General features: G+C 39.6%; 1 protein-coding gene across 3 annotated transcripts; it reads left to right on the top strand.

Moving 5' to 3' along the window:
• The first annotated feature begins 134 nt into the window (after window positions 1-134).
• Window positions 135-24,048, top strand: LOC140228606 (uncharacterized). 3 transcript variants are annotated; one of them, XM_072308843.1, is made up of 15 exons: window positions 135-223; window positions 4,927-5,097; window positions 5,550-5,657; window positions 6,203-7,763; window positions 8,465-8,682; window positions 10,420-10,495; window positions 10,962-11,105; window positions 12,349-12,458; window positions 13,579-13,684; window positions 14,522-14,659; window positions 15,739-15,944; window positions 16,986-17,127; window positions 18,487-18,680; window positions 19,536-19,645; window positions 21,060-24,048. In XM_072308843.1, the coding sequence occupies exons 2-15, from the start codon at window positions 4,949-4,951 to the stop codon at window positions 21,236-21,238; spliced, it is 3,441 nt and encodes a 1,146-aa protein (XP_072164944.1). In that variant the 5' UTR covers window positions 135-223; window positions 4,927-4,948; the 3' UTR covers window positions 21,239-24,048. The 3 variants fall into 3 exon arrangements, with proteins under 3 accessions (XP_072164944.1, XP_072164942.1, XP_072164943.1); XM_072308841.1 differs by having other exon boundaries at window positions 14,495-14,659; XM_072308842.1 differs by lacking the exon at window positions 135-223 and adding an exon at window positions 3,246-3,339 and having other exon boundaries at window positions 14,495-14,659.
• The last annotated feature ends 327 nt before the right edge of the window (window positions 24,049-24,375 follow it).

Raw genomic sequence — 24,375 nt, 5'->3', positions numbered from 1 at the left:
GATGCGGTGAAGGAATCCACTTCGTGACGTTTTTCAGTACTAATCCCTGATTGGTTGTTATCTCCAGCGACAATTTAAACTACATGCTACTCACAGTGACTCGCGAGTGACACACACTCTATCACTATACGTACGCTGAATATTCAGGCATCGCTATGCGAGATAATGCGATGTGGATGAGGTATCATTTCTTTACGACTGTGCCTTGATGATTGGAAAAGCCGTGAGTATTTGAAGTGTACATTGTTTTGATTATATTTTTGTAACAGCATAATTCCGCAAGATTCTTGTAATTCAGTGTGATTAATGCTAAAACAGCGCAGTTTCACAGTGTAGTATCGACTATCGTATAAAAATGCATTCATTCTTCACACGCTTGTGAACCCTGCACATCCACTCGCGTATTGTGTTGTTGCTACATGTATGGTTGGACCTACTACTCATCGACCGCCTAATGTTTATTTGCTTGAAAAGAATATTTAACACTGAAATTCACATAAGAACTTGACCTACGTGATTGAGAAAATCCAGCACTATCAAATGCCATTGTTCCCTTTTCAATTCGAAGTTTCAGTGCAAAAATATCGCCGTCGAACTTGCGTGGCCTCGTTTCAGCTCCCCGCGATGCCGCTGCTTATTGAGATCGACCGCTGTTTTTGCATTGACAATGCACGCGAACCGACTTGTATTGAACACTGTGTTGTACAAAGGCCAAAGCTTTTCAGAAACTTCCATAGACATTACATTATGATTCGGTTTAAAATAAAAAAGGCATTCGAAATCTTGTCCTTGATTAAAACCATTAATGACAGTGAACTAGTTTCGCGTTTTCCCACACATCCTCATCAACAGTCTAAGGTTAAAACCAATCCATTTTTATGGGCTCTGCGCGCAGTGAAGTGCGTACTAGAAGGGCCTAAGCGTTCTGTGCGTCAATACTACGCGGTTGGTTTCAATAAGGGCGGTTGACATGTAGTAGGGTTACCATACGCAGCGGCGCGGTGCACAATCGTGGTCTGGTCCATCGCATCGGCCATCGTTGGCCATGCATCAAATGGTCAAATAAATTTAAATAAAAGTAAGACATTCAATGTCGGTCGGGGGATGTTAATATCTTCATCATGACTTTGATCATGTGATTTTCATTTCATAATTTGTTGTTTTGTAACATTGATGCAGGTGACAATCAAATTTGACACGTACATAGATCGGACAATCTATTCAATCATCTAAAGTTGTTAATACTGTTAGATCTTATTCAAATTTATGAAGTTCTTCCGTCGTGATGTTTTCATTGCAACTGATTGACAAATTGCCCTACATCGACGTAAATAAGCACTGAATTGATCAGTGTTTTAGTAGTAGCCATGATAAAAAATCATGGGCGTACATACTCGAGCAGGATTCGAACCCACGACTTCCTGATCACCGGACAGGCGTCATCTCCACTAGACCACCGAGCTTTCGCCCGACAGCAAGTGTTGGTTCTAATCCTTATAGCATGCAGCGGGTACTGCTTTTGTTATTCAAATTTATGAAGTTCTTCCGTCGTGATGTTTTCATTGCAACTGATTGACAAATTGCCCTACATCGACGTAAATAAGCACTGAATTGATCAGTGTTTTAGTAGTAGCCATGATAAAAAATCATGGGCGTACAAACTTTTTATCATGGCTACTACTAAAACACTGATCAATTCAGTGCTTATTTACGTCGATGTAGGGCAATTTGTCAATCAGTTGCAATGAAAAACATCACGACGGAAGAACTTCATAAATTTGAATAACAAAAGCAGTACCCGCTGCATGCTATAAGGATTAGAACCAACACTTGCTGTCGGGCGAAAGCTCGGTGGTCTAGTGGAGATGACGCCTGTCCGGTGATCAGGAGGTCGTGGGTTCGAATCCTGCTCGAGTATGTACGCCCATGATTTTTTATCATGGCTACTACTAAAACACTGATCAATTCAGTGCTTATTTACGTCGATGTAGGGCAATTTGTCAATCAGTTGCAATGAAAACATCACGACGGAAGAACTTCATAAATTTGAATAACAAAAGCAGTACCCGCTGCATGCTATAAGGATTAGAACCAACACTTGCTGTCGGGCGAAAGCTCGGTGGTCTAGTGGAGATGACGCCTGTCCGGTGATCAGGAGGTCGTGGGTTCGAATCCTGCTCGAGTATGTACGCCCATGATTTTTTATCATGGCTACTACTAAAACACTGATCAATTCAGTGCTTATTTACGTCGATGTAGGGCAATTTGTCAATCAGTTGCAACTGTTAGATCTGTCTGTATTAGTGTATCCTTGACCAAAAGATCGGTCTGTATCTGGTCGTCGGGGATATGTTCCACAGAGACTGCGTCTGGTCTGGCTTCACGCATCCTACTCCTACATGTACTACTATTACTAGACTGAGGCCAGAGCCGAGAGCGTTAAAGTGGGAGTTAGTGTCCACTTCACAGAATGTACACTTACCAACTACGCCAGGCTGAAGATGGGCTTGATTCAGGTAGATTTATACAGGTGTATGCCTTGTAGTTCTTTCCTTTCCCAAATCGTGTGTCCATCAGCGTCGAGTAAAGGTCGTGGGGGTCAATTGTCACCTGATATAGAGCTGGATGTGTCAGTCAGGTGACCCCCTAGTCATGTTAAAGTCACAGTCCGGGTCTGGTTAAGGTCGTGAGGTACAGTAGATAGGAGGGGAAGTTAAAACCAACCATCCCCCCAAACCAAATCCCACTACAGCGTTAACGTCAATAACTAAAAGACTCCACCGGACAGACGGATCTTTCTGTCTATCTGTAGGCCCCCTATGAGCAACAAGATGGAGAAGTTCCAAACTGCGACCAGCCTGAACATTTGGCCCCGGCCTGGGGTAAATCCTTCCTTAGCTTAGCTCATCACTAACAATTAGAGTTCAGACACTAACATTAGATCTACAGACAGTGTAGATTATCACTTACACTACAGGCTATCACAGCTTATAGATTCTCAGCTGATTCTAGTATACACTGATACAGGGCCAGGGGCGGATCAAGGAATTTGTAGCGCCCCAAAGCAGTTATTTATAGATGGGGTCGGTCTTGATCGGTATATAGTGTAATATTATCTTATATTTCTGGTGCCACTTTCGGGTTTTATTCTGGGTTTTGTTAGACAAAAAAAAATGTGTCTGTCCGGATGAGTTTTTTAAATAATTTTTTCAGTAATTTTACTTTTATGGCTCTCTTCCACATAGATCTAGATTTCTAGATTCTAGGAGCGGATTCCATGAAGCCAGACGTGGTCTTCTTGGAACATATCCCTGAGTCCTGACGACAAGATACAGTCAGGTACAGACCAATCTTTTGGTCAAGGTTTCATCAGCTGACAAGCCAAAACAAAAACACAAACAAACAAACAAACAAATGCTTAGAGCCTATTCATAGAGCGCAATTTTCTGATGCAATCAGCTGACAAGGGAGGTACATTTACATGTCTTTAAAGAAAAAAAGAGAGAGAGAGAACAAAAAATTAAAGGGGGTGCGCGCATCCGGTGTGCTTTCTTTTAATTTTTATTTCTTTTAAATGAAAAAAAAAAAATTAAAGGGGGCAGCTGCCTACTAGTAAGTACAAAAACACTTGCCCATCCTACAGTAAAAAAGCTACACTAGATGCTACATCCATACATGGGACCCGCACAAGTCCACAACCTCGTACAATCAATGTAGCTAAGCTCAAAATGGTTTAGAGGTGAGCAGCATGTCACAATTCCAACGTATCTGTGTGATCATTTTGACAAAAATCAAGTTTTTAATCAATCGATGTGCACTGGCCCACGGAAGCACAGGCGCCATCGGGTTCACTCAATGCAGGCCTGCTGCACCTGTTGGCCTGATCCATGATCTGACTAAAAGTGTTGGTGCTTTTTTTTTTTCTGTGGCTCTCACCTCTCCACACACAAATCAGCCCCATGCAACTGAAGTCAGACATTTTACAAATAAGTAAGAAAAATAAGATCACAACTACCTAGCACAACTAACCAGATCCTGTGCATTATATTCCAAATTACTATTCCACACTGATAGAGTACATAGTAGGTGGGTTCTCGAATTTCTCAGCAACTAATCGCTTTGTAGGTATTACGAGTTCACTTTCTATGTGAATTCTGCCTTTCATCTAACCCTGGGGCACTCCTTGTACACAGTTATACTGCGTTCGGTGTTCGGACTGATTGCACACTGTTCACCAGCCTTTGGGCGCCTTTTGTTAAAGCATCCAGTGAGCGAGCCATGCTATAAAACACTATAGAAATCTCCTCCCATGAGTGTGCAAGCTTGCTCCGAAAATTCCACAGCTTGTATGGCTTGTTTGCTGTCTTGACGATATCAATATCGTTTGACTTGAATTAAAAGTACAGTTGAACCTCTCTTATCCGGCCTCCCTTTATCCGGATCTCTCTTTTATACGGACGCAATCTCGCCGTGATTTTTTTTTTTTTTTTTTTTTTATTACGGGAGGAAAGGGGATTCCCAACTCCTTGAGAACTCCTACACAAACACACATGAATTACATATTACTCCCAACATTATGATACACCTCTATTTTGGGGTCTGTTACTGAGTGTAACAATGAAAAGGTTGCAGTATACACATTACTACATGTGGTACTACAATGGGCTACATCAGTACATGTGTATGTACATGTATAAAGCATTGAGTCTCCCGTATCCGGCCAAATCCCTTATCCGGATGAGCCCCGGTCCCGACTTGTCCGGATACGAGAGGTTCAACTGTATGTCCCTCTTGCTGTTCTGCGATGAAGTGAGTACAGATCCATGTTTCTACATTTAGTATGCAGTTGAGGGCCACTTACTTACAAAGAGTTTGACTGTGAAACTAAACCCTTTACTGATTGACTTTCTTTCTCTTACACAACAGGTCTAACCAAACATCAAAAGCAATGGCGGATGAAATTATGCATGGACCCATAGGATTTGATGTGTTTGAGAAAGGGGAGACACAGGCAGCCCTGTTTCTGGAGAAGTTTGAAGCACAGTACATGCAATGGCTGGTCGAAATTTTGGAGGTGGCCAAAAAGGACTTTGGGAAGTAAGTTTTGGTCCTAATTGGGATTGTACAATTGTACGTCTTTTTCTCTTTTGTTCACATTTCATTTCTCAATGAAACAGTGCTGTTGTAAATGTAAGCTAGCTTCTAATAGTCCTGTAATTTTCAACACACTGAATTACTATGTTTAAGCTGTTCAATATAAATGCTGTCATGCAGCAGTTTGCACTTGGCTTTAATTTTCTTTTTTCTTGATTTTATGATAATGATTAGCTTGAACCTGCTCATGAAGGAAAGGAAAGGTAATCCCTTCCCAAAAAAGTCAGTTTTTGACATAAGGCTGTTACAATTTATTGATTTAATATTTCAAGGTCAGTGCATGATCATCAGTTTCTTGGTTATCCACTTGTGCTATGTACATGTAAATCATGTTAAAAGTATACATTGTACAATGTATTCTAAGTACTGACAGCAGGTATTTTACATTTCATTAGGGAGGATGTTACACTGCTTCCCAAGACACCATGCGTGAAGAACAATGCCCGTAGAGGGCGACGTGTCCGTAGGAGTTCAGTGGCTGTTGCTGCTGTGCCGCCACATAGGTAAGCTTTCGTCCGCAGCCCCTTATTACACTGGTGCTTGTGCTTGTGCATTACCTAGTCCTTGATTTATTTCTGAAGGATGTTGTGAGAAACATAATCCACCTCGTGTTTTTTTTTTTAAGTATATTGAATGGATTAAAGCAAAATCACCTACTCAGTTAAAGGGAGCAATTAAACGTACTTAAGGTGTTTTGATTAAGTGAATGGCAACAATAGACAAGATGTTGACATGGGATTGGTGTCCTTGCCTTGCCAAAAAAGAGGTTCCATAGTTATGAGAGTTTGATATTTCTGAATTGGTACTTCACATGTGTTTTGTACCAATACATTGTGTACCTGCATATATACTGGTTTTATGCCAGTGTGGTAAACATGTACAGTACCTACTATTCTCTCATCAAGATGCCTTACATGTACATTCATTCTTGTCTTATTCAAGGGACATTTGCAAAAACCCAAACAAAATGCAAGTCTACACAACAGTACTTATGAAAAAAGAAAAAGAAAAGTTTTATTATTTCACAAGTTATTCCTCTCTCCAACAGAAAATCTTCTCTTCGCGCTTCCAAACGGCAGTCCACGCAGCCAATGTCTGATTTTTACAAGGAAGCCATTCAGGCTGCCTCACACCACAGTCCACCAGTAGCCACACCTCCCACTAAGAAGATGAAGGAGGAGGTACCACTTCCTCCTCAGGCTTCTCCTGTTGATGTCAAACAAGAGATCATAACTCCAGTGGACACAGCACAAACTACAGTAGAACCCTCCCCACAATCAACAAGAAATGCCAGGTCAGCAAGAGCCAGTACTCGCGCTTCAACGGCACAGACAGCTACAAGACGTACAACAAGAACACGGGTAGTGTCAAAGAAAGGCAGGGGCAGCACAAAAAGCAGCAAAGAATCTTGTGATGGGCCATCATCAGCAACAGAAGAGACAACAGGGGCAAACCCAGAGGAAACGGTAGAAAAACCCCTAGAGGAGACCACAGGGAAGGTTGCAGAGAAGAATGAGTCAGAATCTGAGACGACTGAGAAAAGATCAGTACCACCTGCAACAAGGACCAGAGGAACCCGGGCTTCAACGAGAGCAGCTACTCGCCAGTCAACCGCCCGGACTGCCACACGGCAGTCTACAAGAACGAGACTGGCTAGGAAGAAGCGTAGTGCAGAGAGTAGCTCAGAGTCCAGTGCTGCAGAGAATGCTGGCAGTGTGAAATCAGGGAAGAAGGCTGTCGGTAGACTGCAGACCAGACTTGCTCGCGCACCGCCAACTCCATCAACGCCGGGGGAATCCAAGTACAAAGACCATGTGAAGCGTCTCGTCAAAGTACATGAAGAGCACATTGCCAAGAAGACAGAGGAAGTAAGCTCTCCAAAGCGCTCCAGGATGTGTCAGGCCCCATCGACTCCAAAGACGCCCACGTCATGTAGTGGCAGCCCTTTCCGCAGCAGTCCCATCCTCAATCTTTGTGTGTCCGCAAAGAAGACAGACACTGCAGCCGCCAACAAGCGAGACAATAAGGGTAAAAAGAAAGAAAAGCCTGAGTTTGCAGTGGAGAAGGCCAAGGAAGTGACAGCTTTCTTTGCCAACTTGAAAACAAGACAAACCCGAGCCACTACCGTGACCGACACAAGTCAAGGAACAACAGAAAACGAGGAAGAGGAGAAGAGCAAACCCAAAGGAAAAAGTCCACCAACACAAAAGTCTGGTAACACAGAGAACTCTGCAGGAGCTAGCGCTGAGAAATCAGTGAAGAAAATCATTACTCCTTCTCCTCACAAGGTAGAAGATGAGACCCCAACGTCAGAGGTACCGAAAAGTGACATGCATGCAGAAAGGGCGGCGGCAGACAACACTGTCTTATCACAAGATTCCCTCGAGGAGTTGCATAGTGAGGATGTGACTGATGGCTGTTCCTCAGCAAAGATCCCCAAGTTCGAACTCTCCTCATCCTCATCCTTGAGTATGGAGGAGGATAGCCTCATGGAAGAGAAAAGTCTGCAGCCTAGGAGGAGTGTCAGGGCCTCAAGCCGTCGATCCTCCATCGCGGTGAGCAAGTCTAAGCGCCGCACATCAACCTACCTCCGTCTTCATCCAAGACAGGTTAGTAACCAGAGGGCCATGCAGTGTAATTAGTCTTCTAGTGTACCCTCACCAATCTATAAGCGAAAATATGCACTGCATATTGTAGAATAATGACCATTGTGAGCAATTCATTTCAGCAGTCTTGACAGATTTTACTGTATGTGGACTGATCAGAGTTAACTCTACATTCGTAACATTTCTGAAAGTAATATTGTGTGGGTAATTTGCAACAGCACTTGTGTACAAAGATAGTTTATAGTCAATAGACATAATGGATGAAGTGGAATATCCAGGTATTTGCTTCATATTAAAGTTTCAGTGGACTATAATAGCTTTTTGGACATGTATCAGGACAGATGAATATAATCATATCTTACGTTCAGTTTTTCCCCTAAATTTGAAAAGGGAGAGAAGAAATATTGTATATTTCGGGCAGTTTTAGTTTTATTTTATCAAAAGTTATTGTCATCTGCGTTAATTGTAATATACAAATGTACTGTATGTCCAAAGATCTTGTTTCAATCAATTAGAATTACTGTAGTTCAAAACAGATCTGCCAATGTAGAAATTAAAAGAAATATCAGTTTTGTGTAATTCTTGATTGAATATTGATACTCTGTAAGTCAGACCCCATCTTGTTTTTCACTTTTTATCATGACTGCTGGGTTATTGTGACTGTGGGTTTTTTTCCCTCTCTCTCTCTCTCTCTCTCTCTCAAGTCAATACGCCAGTCCGGAATGAGACGATCCACTCGGCTCAGCAAGCGCCTGTCAAACGTTCATGCTATCGCTGCAGCAACACCCATGGACAGAGACTCTTTGGAGAGCACCAAGTCCCAGAGGTCACCCCGTCGCAGCCCGCGGCTTGCACAGAAGCTGAACCTGGACGACTCGTTGGAGGAGAAGAATGCAGAGAAGACAGTTGACAGCTCCTCGAGGTAACAAGATGGCTGACCAAAGTGCAGTTTCCCCTGCATTGTGTTCTATTTTGCCCATTTTGTCATTGATTGTTGCTGTCATGTGATAATCATGGTCAGAAATCCCAAATATGATCCAAGTTATTTGTTGCAAGTGAATCTTTATGCTGGATGTTGAACATTTCTTTTATGTCATATACAGTAGATGAATGACAGTATTTTACAGTTTGCTGTCCATCACAAGGTTCTACAAGCCTACTCTCCAGCATTCTCACTGTTGTAAGCCCAGTGAAATACATGATAATAAGGCAGGGCTCTACACTAACTTTTTCATCTGGTGGCCCGTTCGGACCACTAAAATGTTTAAATCTGAAATTTTGTTGACTCAAAAAAAAAAAAAGATATGTAGACGCCCAAAATTAAAGGGATCGTACAGTTTTGGTTGAGACCTAACTTCAGGTTTCTAACTTTTCTTTGGTGAGATAATGAGAAACCTCTTATGAAATATGAAAGAGCATGTAATTCTATGAGGAATTCAACATTCATTTGATGAAAATTGGTTTTGAAATGGCTGAGATATCCAAAAAAAAGCAATTCTAATAAAGTGTGGGAACCACACTTTATTACGATCGCCATGTTTTACTTTGTTGTTGGATGTTTCAGTCATTCCAAACCCAGTTTTCATCAAATAAACTTTGAATTCCTCTTAAAATGGTATGTTCCGTACTATATCATAAGTGTTTTCTTGGTATCTCGCAAAAATTTAAAAGCCCAATTCTCATCTCCTCCAATACTGTACCATCCCTTTAAAGCAAAAATAACACTCTATTTTGAATCTTATACAGGTTACGTATCGGATCACCAAAAGATAAATTTGGTAGCCCGACACAAATATTCAGTGGTCCCAGGCCACCGTTTATGTTAACTCTTGCCTAAAGCCTTCCCAGCTAAATATCACACATCATTCCACTGAATTAAAAAAAAAAAAAAATATGTGTCAAAAAAGAGTATTGAATTAGCACAATTACTATCAATTAAAGGCGCATAGTCCCAGTAGTGTAGAGGGCGCTGTTGATGATACTGCCGATCACAGTTAGCGTTGATACGAAGATTGCCGAAGTTGAGCTGTCATCAAGAGTAAAGCGCATAGATGTTGCTAAGTAACGTTGCCTTTGTTGTCTTCTCTGCCCATCACACAGTCTGTAGTAATGCCAGGGTGCGTGCATATGTGTTTCTTATTATGATATCACCAAAGAAGTTTGCTAAAGCTGTCATCCCCTCAGCCGAATCATGAGCCGAACTGTGATCGGACCACTGGCTACAGTGGATCGGACTTCTTCGGACTCGGGCAAGTGGGCCACAGCGTAAGCGCGAAAGAGGAGTCAATAGCGTAGGTCTCTATAGGAAACTTGCGCCTGTGTTCCCATTTGACTAACCCACCGGAACCATGTGCCTTTTACACTTTCAATATTCAACAAGAAGTGCCCACAAATGCATGTCAGGGACTGATGTACAATTTCTACTTTTAGCAAGTTTGGAACTTCTCAATTCAAGCATCACTTTATTGTGCATCTTTCTATCTTTTCCAACAGGATATATTAAATATGTGATAGTTTGTAACACTTGTGTCTACCCTTATAATTCCTGACATATCAGCTGATTGTTAGAATATCATTTGGTAATTGGAATAGAAGTTTTCAGTTTTAAACAGATTTATTTGATTCATCGTGAATTCATAAACTTTTTAACACTCTGCAGCCCTGGGTCATCCAGCAGCAGCAGCTCAGACAACATAATAGACAAGACCCCGTCTCCAGAATGTCCACCTTCAAAGGTCAGTGTGCATCCAGTGGCATGATGATTCATTTTGACCATGAGTCAAGATGTTTTTATGAGTTTTATCTCTTTGCAAGTGTTGCAGATAACTGTGCATAAGTTGCATGAAGAATGCACACCAATAAATCTGAATTATGAATGCTGTAAAATAAGTATGAAATGAGGTGAAAGTCACCCCCTATCTTTTGAGCATGGATATGACTTACTGCATGAGAATTAATTGTTGGATTTTGTCTAATTGATCAACAACACAACAGAGAAGTAAACTAATATATCCAATTTGCCCAATCTACATCAATGAGTAAAGATGACTAAATTGCTGTTTGTTAGATTGTTCTGAGTAGTTAATTTTTTTAAAGTAAAATTATTTGATGTGTACAATGTGTTGTGTCGCTCATTTAGCAGTTCAAATGAATGATATATTGATGTAATGTTGAAGCCTGAAGGATTTTTTTTTTCAATAGGTTGTGCGTCCTCATCCAAAATCATTCTTAAACACCCTGAATGCCAAGAAGAAGGCGAGCATCATCACAGGCACGCCTAGCAACATGACTGGTGTCATCACTTCATTCATCCAGAGGAACACTCCGCAGAAGAAGACCATCAAGGTATGTGCAGCAAATTGTATGACCTATGGCAAGCTGTTTAAAGTGCAGTGACTTTCCCCAAGCTGGCATGAATAGATCAAGCAAACTAATGGAAATTTCATGACATTTCAGGTGTATATGATTTAGTCTCAAAATATCATAAAACAGAATTTGAAACTTTCATGACTTTTTCAATAGACTAGTGGCATTGGTAGAAACTACTGTGTATGCCATATATTTAGCGAGTCTAACTTTTGGCGGATCGGGACTTCCTGACAATCTAGTGAGTGGTTAAACTGGCAATCATGCAGCACAGTACTATGTGTGCACATCACATTCATGTCAGGATCAGAGTAAATATCTTTGTGTGTTTTTAAATTCACAAATAGCACCTGACTCTTGAATTTCACAGAAAAAAAAATCCCTGCAAAATATTTGGTGTCTCTAGTAAGTGCGAAGTAGAGGAGGCGTGGATGTCGTCACCTTGCAACTCTCCAATCAGTTTTGCAAAATTTAAGAATCGTACAACAGGGCTACACAATTGTACACCCTAACCCATTATTTCTACTGGTCCAACCTGTCTCTTGGACCAGTAGGTACCCAGTTTCTCATTTTGTACGGGTCCATTCCTGAAAAAGTTACTGGTCCAACAGTGATTTTTACTGGTCCTAGACCATCAGACCAGTGCCAGTGTGCAGCAATGTGTATGGAGGTGCCAAATATAATCTCTTCCCCAGTAAAAGTTATCGGTAGGTCATTACAGCACTACAATAGCTGTCATAACTTTACTTTGTGCCTGATTTTTGATGAAACTTTCTTTGTCAAATTGGACATAACCAAACATTTGATTCCAACCCTTATTATAAACTTTCATTGGAACATGAAGGGGAACTACTGCATCATAATTGCTGGATGAAGATAGTGAGTTTTACCATACATGTGGACAGTTTTGTTTTGTTTTTTGGTTGTTGGTTTTTTTGCACAATCGATTTTGTATGAATTTTATGTGTTTGCAGTATTGTTAACTGTAAAAAGTTGACACTTACTTGAAGTAGTGTAAGTAGAATAAGATTTATGTCGATGAATCATAGTGAATGAGAGGATTCCATGGTTTTGATGTACATGTATCACATTAGTGTTGCATTGAACAAAATCTGTGAAGATTTCTACACGACAAAGTATTTAATGTTGTAATGTCAGAGCAAAGTGTGTGAGAATGAATGCCTTCTTCCCCACAAACATCCACTCCCTCCATCCTCTCTAGGAACAGCAGGAAAGCATGAAGGCTCAGATGCTGGAGAAGCGCCGGAAGGAGGAGGAGCACCGGCGGAAGATTGAAGAGGCCAACAAGAAAAAGAGGGAGGAAGTCAAGAGGTGAGCTCCTAAGTATAGCAAACTCAGGCTTCATAGGGATGGTGTAGTAGGCCCATGAGAAGACCATGTCAGGAGCATTTTGTTACCAGGTTTTGTCTAATGGCAGTAAGCCAGCAGATGGTTCATATCACATTTCCTCTTATGTATAATACATTTTATTGTCACAGAATTTTTGGTACAAGTCAGTGTAGGTTAAAGGGGATGGCTGGTAACTGATGAGTGGGAATCAGTGAGAATGCTGGGGGATGATTGTTCCAATTCTTGTGGGATTCATTTAAGAGTACATTATATGTTGTGTGAAAATTATTTACTTCAGAACGGTCTCATATTCAAGTAATGTGCAGTTTAATGCCCCGTCACTGTACAGGCATGCTAACCTGGAAACATTAAACTTTACATTACTTGCATATGAGACCATTCTGAAGCAAATAATTTTCACACAACAATAGACATATAATGTACTCTTAAATGAATCCCACAAGGATTGGAACTATCGTCCCCCAGCATTCCCACTGATCAGTTACTAGCCATCCCCTTTAAAATAGCTCAACTGTTTGAAATGACACGCACAGCTAAGAAGACACGATTGCATGTTCCTTTGATATCATATTTTTAGTCTCATCTTTATATAGATCAAGTCTATGTGACATTAATTCCATTTACAAATAACTTCACTTTCAAAACGGTCGGTATAGTGTAGAAATTTTGACCCCTCACACCCCCCACCAAAAAAAAAAAACCCAAACAAACACACAAACAAACAAACAAACAAACTGGGACAATAACTACTATATCATCTTCAGCCCTGTGTGACTTTTTACCTCGAATGATACAGGTAGGTGACTCCCATTATAGCTAAGTCCTTGGGACCACCAGGTTTCTTTCATTATATAGAAATTTTGTTGAACAGTAAAATGAAGAGTGAAATATATAGATAAAATGGATGATTATTTTGTGACCTGAGTTTTTACTTCAATTTATTGAGAATTTCGTTATGACTGTGTTCATTATAATGGGAGTGGACACTAATGGACAGAAAAGACGAATGTCTGCATAAAGTGATCGAGCCACTGTGTTGGTAGTAAAAGCAGTAACACCCTCTTGTGCTGTTGTTCACCAGGAAACGAGAAGAAAGGATGAAGCGGGTCCAAGAAGCGAGGCAACAGAACTTGCAACTGCAAATGGAAAAGAAGCAAAAAATGGAAGAGAGATATGAGCAGAAGCAGGTAAGCCAAAGACCTAAGAAAAAGATTTTGTTTTTGTGCGTGTTTTTGTGACCTTATTTCATGAGATGCCATATTGAGATGCTGGTCTCTAGATATATTCAAGCGATCATTTACTCTCCTAATTTCTTAGTTTGCCCAAGTATAATGTAGCCTTATCACAGGTAAGGGTACATGAGTCATAGTATGTAGGTAGTAAAGCACTGTAGATTCAGTTTTGTCATTTACAATGTATGTAGACATTTTTTTTTGTGATGAGTCAGCACATTGCAATCAATGTGTAATACTGGATATAATGAAACATATAATGCAAAGGAAGACACAGCATGTTGATACTTATCACAATAGAGTAAATGTTATTTCCATGCAATTATTGATGCAACAATTTTTGCGAGTTTTATCTCATTGTGCAGGAAACTTTTATTAGGTTCTACTGCTTTCTCACTATGATCATACATAGGCAGATCATTCTGTGAATGAAATTGATGTTTGTACCTAGTAACTCACTTTCTCCCTTTTCTTTCATTATTTTTTCCTCCGCATGTTTGCAAAATTGCACAAAACCTGTAATGTAACACAATTTTCATGTTTTTGCTGATTGCTTTCTTTTCCTTTGAGCTGATGATATGATTTATTTCCTTTTTTCTAAACAATCATGCATCATACATTGAGTTCTTATTATTTCATCATTTTAACTATTTCCACGTTAAATTTTGTTTGCCCTGTTTCCTAAAACTTCGCTGCTTACAATACTGCTGCTGCATGACATTGGAAATGCAATTTTTATTTTGAATGAAATCACAAATCACCAAGGCCGAGAAACTAACTCATTACCTGCAGATGCTGACGGAGAGACAGAAGGAGGAACGTAGGAAGGAAGAGCTGCAGAAGAGGCAGGCCATGGAGAAGAAGAAGGCCGAGGCGGAGGAGCGTCGCAAACTCGAGCTGGAGATGAAGATGAAGAAGCACAAGGAGCAGGTGAGCTCCTTGGCGAGGAAGATGGATCCTCTATTCTTGGAGGCCGGCCGGTGTCTTAAAGATGCTTTCTGTCATTGTTAAAGGGGAATGAAACCCAAATATACGTTTGGATTGAGTGAATGCAGTAGTATTAGTAGAATACATCAGTGAAAGTGAGGAAAATCAGACAGTCATTCAAAAGTTATGATTTTTTTAAAGTTTTGGTGCCCCATAATTGGATGAGAAGACCGCTGCAGTTTGTAGCAACATTATGGGCAACAATATAATTTCAAAAGAAAATATAACAAAAATTCAATACAAAGTATGTTTCACTTTTCCAGCATAATGAAAGAGTACTTGACTTACCCCGATCAGAATGCAGAAGGAACGATATTACTCTTACCATATGTATAGTCTGTAGCACGATGGGGGAATGTGCACATTTGTTTGAAAAAAAATATAATTTTGTGGAATTCTCTTTATATTTTCCTTATATCATTTTCCACAAACTGTAGTCTTCTCATCCAGCAATGGCATCACCAAAACTTTAAAACTTTGTAACTTCTGAACGGTTTGTCCGATTTTCCTCAAACTTTCACTTATGTGTTCTGCTAATATTGCTGCATTCATGCAATCCACATGTATATTTGGGTTACTTTCCCCTTTACATTGTAATGATTGCAGTTGCTGTAGCATCGACTTCACTGGTCTCTGCAGATTGCTTGATTTCTGTCTGCTGGCACCATCGATCGCAATCTTTTCTACTGTACAAACCCCATGACAATGCATGAATGTAGTCAACTTTGCCTCTGTGGAATCCATTTGGACTGAAGAAATAGCTTCGACTTAAAGAAACTTTGACTTATGAGGAATTAAAGACAATAGATTATAAGGAGAAGAGGGCTTACAGAAGAAATAGCTTCGACTTAAAGAAACTTTGGCTTATGAGGGATTAAAAATGATAGAATAAAAGGAGAAGCGGACTTGAAAAAACCTTCCGACTTGGGCGATTATTCGACTTAAGCAAAGTTGATTTCAAGGTTGACTGTGCACTCTTAATCGCCAATAACCTCATTAACCCCCTTCTTTTCCCTTGATAGGAGGAGTCAGAGCGTCGGCACCTGCAGATGCTGGAGCGCAAGAAGGAGTATGAGGAGCAGGAGCGGCAGCGTCGGGCGGAGGAGGCCCGGAGACAGGTGGAGCAGCAGCGGCTGCGGCAGGAGAAGCAGCGGCTGGAGGAGATGGTGCGCAAGCGGGAGCAGGCCCTGGCCAGGGAGAAGGAGCAGCAGAAGCTGAAGGAGGAGAGGTGAGGGTGAAGGGTCAAAGGTCAAGAATGGTGGATTGGGGGGAAGCCTCTGGGTGACAGTAACCCATCAATCAGCTGACCAGTTGGCTACAAACTCCCTTGCCTGCTTGTCAAGGGGCAACTAAAACCTGCTGTTGGGCAAGTTATTGGTGCACTCCCATTATCATGAACATGGTTATAACGAAATTCCGGTTACAACGAAGTAAAAAATTCAGGCTGCAACATTATCTGCTCTATTCTGTTGGGGTTTTTTGTGTTTTTTTGTGGATTTTTTTTATTTTTTTTTTTTTGGTTGTAATGAAATTTTGATATAAAGACAGAAAACGGCCAGTCCTGAGGACTACATTATAATGGAAGTTCACTATGTAATAAGAACTTGCCTGTGAAAATGTTTTGAGAGCCCTTGGTTTAGCTTCAAAACCATACGGGCAAGTTAAAAAACTATTTTTAGTAATACACTTGCTGAAAAAATGGAAACCTACATTTCGTGCACTTCAAGTACGAAATAATCTCACTTACATATGCATTACAGCACAAGCAAGCACCAATTATGTCTCGCTCTTTTTTTTTAAGCCTCCCACAAAAGTATGTATACTTTGTGCTTGACCCTATAAATAAAACACAGGAACATATGAAATTTGTAATCAAACAGATATCCCGACTTCATACTTCACACAATATATCTGGCAATACTGCAAAGAATCTGCAGTATATTGATAATACTGTAACACATCCTGCAAGTCAACAGAGAATTGTATGTTTGAAGTCCTGTAAGCATTATCGTGAGTGTTTTCAAAACATTAACAAAATCGAGAAGGTACGCTTTTAGCTTAATTTTTCTGTGCACTTTTCATTTCAGGTTTCATTTATGAGGTTAAGATAAATTCTGAACATGACATGCAAACCAAAATTATGTCATGCAACATAAAGACCTATTGTGTTCCGAATAATCCACATTTTGTCACGCAGGAAAAGGCAATTTAATGATATGCGAGTGCTTCATCGTTGGTGTAAATCTTTTCCGTTATTTGCATCTCCCAGGGAGAGAGAAAAGAAAGAAATTGAGAGGCGCAGAGTCCTTGAGGCTGAGAATCGGGAAAAGGAGAAGAAGGCTCGTGAAGAGGCCGAGAGGCAACGTCAGATTGCAGCTGAGCGGGTGATAAGGGAGAAGAAGAGACAGGAGGTAAGTCGGTTAGAGATGTCGAGGTTTCATACGTGTTCCTCATGAAAAGTTGCAAATGAATTCAACAAACGAGATAGAGAGCAGCTTGTCAGAAGGAAGTTGGGAGGTAGCACCAAGTCACTATTGCTAATTTTTTAATATCACAATGTTTTCCTGTGTCTGATGTTTGACCTGTCTATAAGAGTTACAATCAGTTTGATTACCTGGTATTTATCAATCTCCAACCAAAGATGCACTTTTCTTAATAGTTATGTAGTCAATTCCTACAACAAGCACTATTGCACCTACATACAAGTCAAACCTTATATTTAGGATGCTTGCAAGACTCAAAATTTTATGAAACCATCAAAATACGCACATGAAATATCTTTGGGCTCACACAAGCAGCAAAGCCTTGCTCGATATTTTGCCTATTATTGTCATGAGTAGTAAAAAAAGATGCAAACAACTGCCCTTGGCATTTCACCCACCCAGATTAGTGAGTTTATGCTATTATTTGATTTTTGCCATGCTGCTTCTGGCACAAAGTTTGCAGGATCCAATGGTTGTGAAGGAATTTATCGTCGCTGGGGTGACAAAACCTCGTATCTCAAAATTGTCAAATGTTCAGGAGAGCGAAAAAACATGGCGGCCAAAGCACTATAGTGAATGGGAAAGCCTTCTCTTTGACATGTCATGGTGGCTTCATTTTTGGAGTAAGACAGTTAGGATTTGGCCAAGACATCACTTGACCCATTATTTGACCATTAAGCTAGAAAAAAAAATTTTTGACATTTTTGAGATACGAGGTCTTGTCACCCCAGCGACGTTATGTGTATACAACAGGTTATACGGTAGCACTGTAAGTTCACTGCAACAGAAAGATGAAAAGAAATCAGTGCTTGATCTCCTTACCTCGTTTTCAAATGGATCATTACATGGTATGCTTTTTGAGAAATATGGCATTTCATCTAAATGTCTTTTTAATCTTAGGACCCAGGTGATTCAACTGTAATCTGCAATTGCACTATGTATGAATTCAATAGCTACTATCTAGTTACAGGGCGCTCCCACTACCACAAACACAACATAAAAAAATCTATTACATTGAAGTAAAAATTCAAATTTCGAAATCATGATTATGAAAGTGTATGGTGGAAAATTCCCTTTAGATTGCAACATCATTCCGACACAATGAAACAAAAAAATGCCAGTCCCAAGGACTACGATATAATGGGAGAGTGCCTGAAGGAATATATGTGATCTATAAGCATTTTTGTTATAACTTGATGCTGTAGACCAGGGGATACAATCCATGTAAGTTCCAAACGAGCATAAAATCCATCCTTGTCCGTCCTCCCACCCCCTTGTGTCAATCAGGAGGAAGCCCATCTCAAGTCCATCATGGAGAAGGAGAAGATGCGACAGGAACATGAGCGTCTGAAAGCCAACATCCTGAAGCTGAACACGTCACTCAACCAGCAGCAGCACAACACGAGCAGCGCCCTCAACTCCACCTTCAACAAGGAGAAGGTGGAGAACTCGCCGCAGTCGTATGACCTGACTCCTCAGAGGTGAGACAAACCTACCTACCTACCTACACTCCCTGATCCAGCAGGAGCCTCCCAGATAGATTAAAGGGATGGTATTGGTTGAGATGAGGATTCAGCTTTTAACTTTTTGTGAGATACTTTATCAAAGAATGTTAAAGAGCATACAATTCTCTGAGGAATTCAAAGTTTGTTTGATGGAAATCGGTCTTGAAATGGCCGAGATGTGCTAATAAAAGGTGAGTCCCACCAGTCATTAGTATCACTTTATTTTGGATATCTCAGCCATTTCAAAAAATCATCACATTAGATAAACTTTTATTTCCACTGAAAATTATATGCTGTATCATATTTTACAAGAGTTTTCTTGTTATCTCCAAAAAAAAATTCTCAAAGGAAAATGTTGGAAAACTGAAGCCCCATCTCATCCAAAACTATACCATCCCTTGAAACCATTTCTTCATGTCCTGACTGGAAAATATTTAAACCTTTCTGGTATCTGGAGTTATTATTGCCTTATCTCATTATTGAAAACACACTATAATCTCCCGAGAAGCTCTGTGGAATCTCCTTGATTTTGATGTGTCCTCATTGGCAGCTCTAGGTAGGTACTGATTTTGCTGTGTCAAAATTGGCAGCCCCTAGGTTGGTAGGTAGGATATCATTTCTTTATTGCAGGAATGCCACAGAATTTGAGATTGATTATTCACTGAAAAGTTCAGAGTTTGCTTTTGTTGCACATTGACACTCGGAGAGTAACTTTTTCTTTTGGATATTTAATAGACAAAATTTTCTTTTGCTGTTTATTAACTGGTATGACATGGCTTAAACTGAGATTAGGTCTATTTAAGTCTGTTCTTCAATTTCTATTCATGACAGAATCTATGTTGCCGCATCAGAAGAAAATTATGGCATCGATGACATGCATAGCGATGACAGCACAGATGACGAAGAGGCTCCTAAGAAGAAGATCCCCAGCTGGGCCCAAGGTTTGTGTCAACTCCCCTACTGTAATTTCCAGCTCCTCAGATTTCATTCACTTAGGTCATGTGGTCATGCCAGAGAATCCTCATTTCACAGCTTTTCATTTCAGTGTGAAATAACCCTTTCTTTACAGAGTACTACTTCTGTAGCTGCTACTAAAAAGCATGCAAGTCTGTAAAGTTGTTGAAAAATTCTATATCATTGTGTCATTTGTGTTATTCCCACTGGAGGGGGGGGGGGCATTTTGGCCCCCCCTCGACGTTTCGCGTGATTGTTCCTTAACGCGTGAAGTTCTCGCCGCGACATTTTATTACTTTTTTCTTTCAAGTATCGCACAAATTTTGAAACCAAATTTGTCGCTCCTGGGCGTACCGTTTTTAAGCCACGCCCCGTTGAAAAAAAATTTGTAGACCCAAAAATTGCTCAAAAACATGATTTTGTGTACAAATCCAACATAAATTGTGTTTTTGCAATTAATTCATATAAAAATTAATATTTTTACTTTCAATGGCTGATAATGATTTATTTTAGCCTGATTATGCTTTAAAAAGTTTCTGCAACAAATTTTGACCAAAAAAAACAACAAAAACAAAAAGTAAAAAACAAGGAAATACGTAAGAAATAATTATGAAGCTGAATTTTTGCTTCAATATTATTGCTGAGGATATTGAAAAGAATATATTCACCAAAAATTAGAGGTCTTGGAGCTTTTATTTTTTTATTTATAGGCCAAAAAATGATTTTTGCATAAATTAGCATAAATTAATTAATATAAAATACATACATTAAAATTTGAAAAATCTAACTATACAGTCGTGTAGATTACATTGGCCTCTACCTTAGTGCAAATTTTCACCCACCGGTGATTTCAAGTCCCTCGAAAAACCCAATGGGATTAAGGTTAAGATATGACCCTTTTATTTATGTCTTGTATGTTTCTGATGTGTATTTTTCCTTTTTTTTTTCTTCTTTTTTTTTTGAGGGGGATGAGGTATGCATTCTTTCCAAACCTATGTTCCAAACAATCACAAATATTGTATTTACTGCAACTGTACCATGAATTTATTCATAATCATAATCTGATGATAAATCACACAGCATTTGGAGAAATCCTCTCCTTTTAATGCTCAGCAAATTTTGTTTTGTGTATTGCTGTATTCTCTTTTTATGTTGCTGACTGTTGTGGGAGAGGAAAAAGTGGTGGTAACTCAACATGTCACACATATCCTCAGTGACACCAAACAGATCACCACCAAACTTTCTTGGAGTAACAGCAACTGAACTTCATTCCTCCCCTTGAGCACCATAGTCAGTGTGAAACTTTCTGCTCCACAAGGGCTGAACAAGTTACACTTGATTTACATAAATGCATATTCATGAGGCTTACACACGTGTCACACATTTCCGCACTATCTACAGGTGGCTCACTGAAGACGGCTCTGATCAATCAGCACTACCACCCGCCCAACTTCACCGCCCTCTTCCCGATGATCGAACCCCCCGACCTCGAGGTCATGTTTGCCAAGAAAAGGGCACGGTTTTTCAAACGCACCAGTTCAGCCGTGTGGGACTCGCCCATTATCAATCATTTACGATGAGGCATCTCCCTGTCTCTTACCCTTTCTTTCCTCACCTTCAAAAATTTCCAGTTTTGAAGCTGTATTTTTATAAACTATTTTTACCTGTATTCAACCATTTTATGGAATTGATATTGGGTACATGTGTCATTTTTTGTGGAATTATGAACTTGAATGTTTTGTGGACACAGTGGTTGCAATTCAGTGTGTCTTTCAGACTTCCTGAATTTTACTCCAGGCTTGAATCAAGACTATCCAAGCTTGAATCAAGACTATCCCGGGCTCTGTATGACAGAAGAGTTGTCATTTTCAGCAAGCTTGTGTAGGATATGATTAGGCAAGGAGTTAAGACGACTGATCATGCAGGTAATGCTCTGGTTAATTTGCAAACCTCATTGTGATGTTTTTTGCCAGGGTGTTATTTGTGTATCGTATCATAACCACACACTTTGGTACACTGTAAATTGTAAATATTGTACAAGTGTTATATTTTATATAGCCATTCAATCTTTTAAGATATTTCAGTTTAAATGCACTAAAGACTAGCATAATGCTTTTAAATGTAATGTTTGATATCTATGTAAAAACACTTGAGTTTCTCATTTTTGTTGGGGGAGGGAGGTTAAATGTGCAAGTGATGGATTACAGTCGTGTGTGTTTTCTCTGATCAGTTTTGCTGCTAATCAAGTATTTAATTGAAGCCTGAAACCTCTCTGAAGATTACCTTTCGTAAGAAATTTAGTCATTTATACAAAATGTTCCATACTGTTGAAAATTACCTGTCTCACTACAGTAAACTCTTTGTGAGGGGTCTCAGAAGATGGTTTGTTGATACTGTTGAACTGCATAGTAACGAGGTCGGAAAAAACAAGATACCTGGTATTATGAGGTAAATTTGAAGGTCCCATTCCTTTTGTATTCTTTCCTTTTTATACCGGATATAACGACATAACCGATTATAACATAGGAAATTTCAGTGGTCCCCAACAGCTCATTATAACAAGATTCCCCTGTATGTATTTACTCGAACATATTTCATCTTGTGATGTAACAGTGCCTGCACCATTCTGCAGAAATTTTCAAAGCTGTTCAGAGTACTGTACATGTAGAAGAATAGGATGTAAATGTGCTCAGAGTCCATCATTTCACGGAATAGTTTTTCGTCATCCAGCTGGGCGATTCATGGGCTACTGTTTTCACTTTGCAGTGATGTCCACATCATGTGGGTGTGATAGAATGTTTAGAGCTTATTTTGCAGACTTTGACATGCCAAAGAAAGAAACAAACAAACAAAAAGAGTATGTGAAGCTTGGATACAGTCAAGCTGTTATAATCACAATCATTACATTGTATAGCTGGAGTATTTTTCATTATAAATACAGATACTGACGTATGATACTTAATCACAAAATGTATAATCAATTCATTTCTAGGCTGTACATGTACAAAATTTGCATTGGAAAAGTTCTTTCATCTCTTTTGTCATGATATGTTTGATACCATTAGTTTGAAAGCAAATGAAAATGATACCGTATTCTATGGTGAACAGGCTTGTAAGGGCCATACTTCGCAGTCAAGTATTTCCAAGTGAAATAGACAAGGTCACTGGGTAATATGATAGCGAGGAGAATGATACAGCAGGGTTGGCGAGTCTCTATGATTCTGCAGGATATTTCCTGAAAACTGATATTTTTTCAAGTATGTTATGGATGAAAAAAATACATTGTAAACAAATCTCCCAGATTTGAGAATCAAAGTGCTGTACATAATTTTTATTTTGTGCACATTGAGATGTATTTTGCACACATGTAACTACCTGATTTGATTGATGAATGGCTGGCAGCCCTGATATGGCTCGAGTTCATCCCCAATGCCGGTTTCTGTTCTCCATCCGCTCGTGCCAGAAACGAATCATTCAAGGCTGACAATCTAACATTTAACAATCCTCATAGGTATACAGTCAACTTTGCTTAAGTCGACCTCTCGCATAAGTCAAATACATTAATCACCTAGGTCAGAGGTTTTTTCAAGTCCTCTTCTCTTTGAATTTTATCCATTTTAATCCCTTATAAGTCTAATTTTCTCAAAGTTTAAGCTATTTCTTCAGTCCAAATAGATTCGACGTAGGCAAAGTTGACAGTAGTTTATATCTGTCAGAATACGTTTTCCCTTTGTACCTACAAACATTGCAAAGGATTAAAGTTGTTTACGGGAAAACACTGCTATAACAGGCTCGCTTACAAGTGAGGTACTGCTTTTTACAGGTAAATTCAGCTGTTCCCATTTTCTGTTGCGGTCTACAATGTACTGTATTTAGCTGGTCTCTTGTTTAGTACGATTACGAGGTTCCTATTATAATGAGGCAAAATGAGTGGTCCCGGCGACTTTGTTATAGCACGGGTTTCCTTTATTAAAACTTTGAAGACTTACCATAAAAATTATGCATCCTGGAAGATTGTAACACTGCAAATGCATTGTATATATCCATGCATTACACTTTACATTGTTTGCACGCACAAAGGACAGAACAGCTGTGGTGTTCGATTTGTTTTGTTTTGTTTTGTTGTTTACTCTAGAGCAAGAAAAGAATGGATTGATGGATATAACCTGTTGTACAAAGTGTAGTGCATACATCAGTTTGGAGTAGATTTGTGGTAAGTCGTTGCTATCAAATTAGTGGGGGTGGGGTAGGGTGGGGTTGAGGGTTATTTTAATGGTCATCAAGTTGTTACTAAACCAAACTAACAGATGAGATGTACATATGATGTGTGAATGATGTAGTTGCTGCGATTTGAATAATAACTGATACCTGCAGAACATGTCAAGAACAAGCCTTTATTCTCTTGCTTGATTGTCTTTTGTGTGTGTCTAATCTGAGTATGCCTCGAGTAGAAAACACATTTTCTCTCCCCATTTTAGGCCTCTCTACTACATTGCAAAGAATAGATGAGGATTCCTTTCCCTATATCTGCTTTCAGACAAAAAGAGCAAAGTTAAATCCATGAATTCATCAAAATGTGCACAGAATGATTTTTTTTTTCGAAAGCTTTGACCCCAGACTGCAGAGAGCTAAGAGTTGCTTCAAGTTTTCATGATTATTTCTGCAGGAGACTCCCTGAAAATAAAATGTTCTTCCATATATATATGTACTTCCATAT

This window comes from Diadema setosum, chromosome 5 (assembly GCF_964275005.1).
Source record: "Diadema setosum chromosome 5, eeDiaSeto1, whole genome shotgun sequence".
NCBI lineage: Eukaryota > Metazoa > Echinodermata > Echinoidea > Diadematoida > Diadematidae > Diadema > Diadema setosum.
This window is presented reverse-complemented; position numbering and strand designations above follow the sequence as displayed.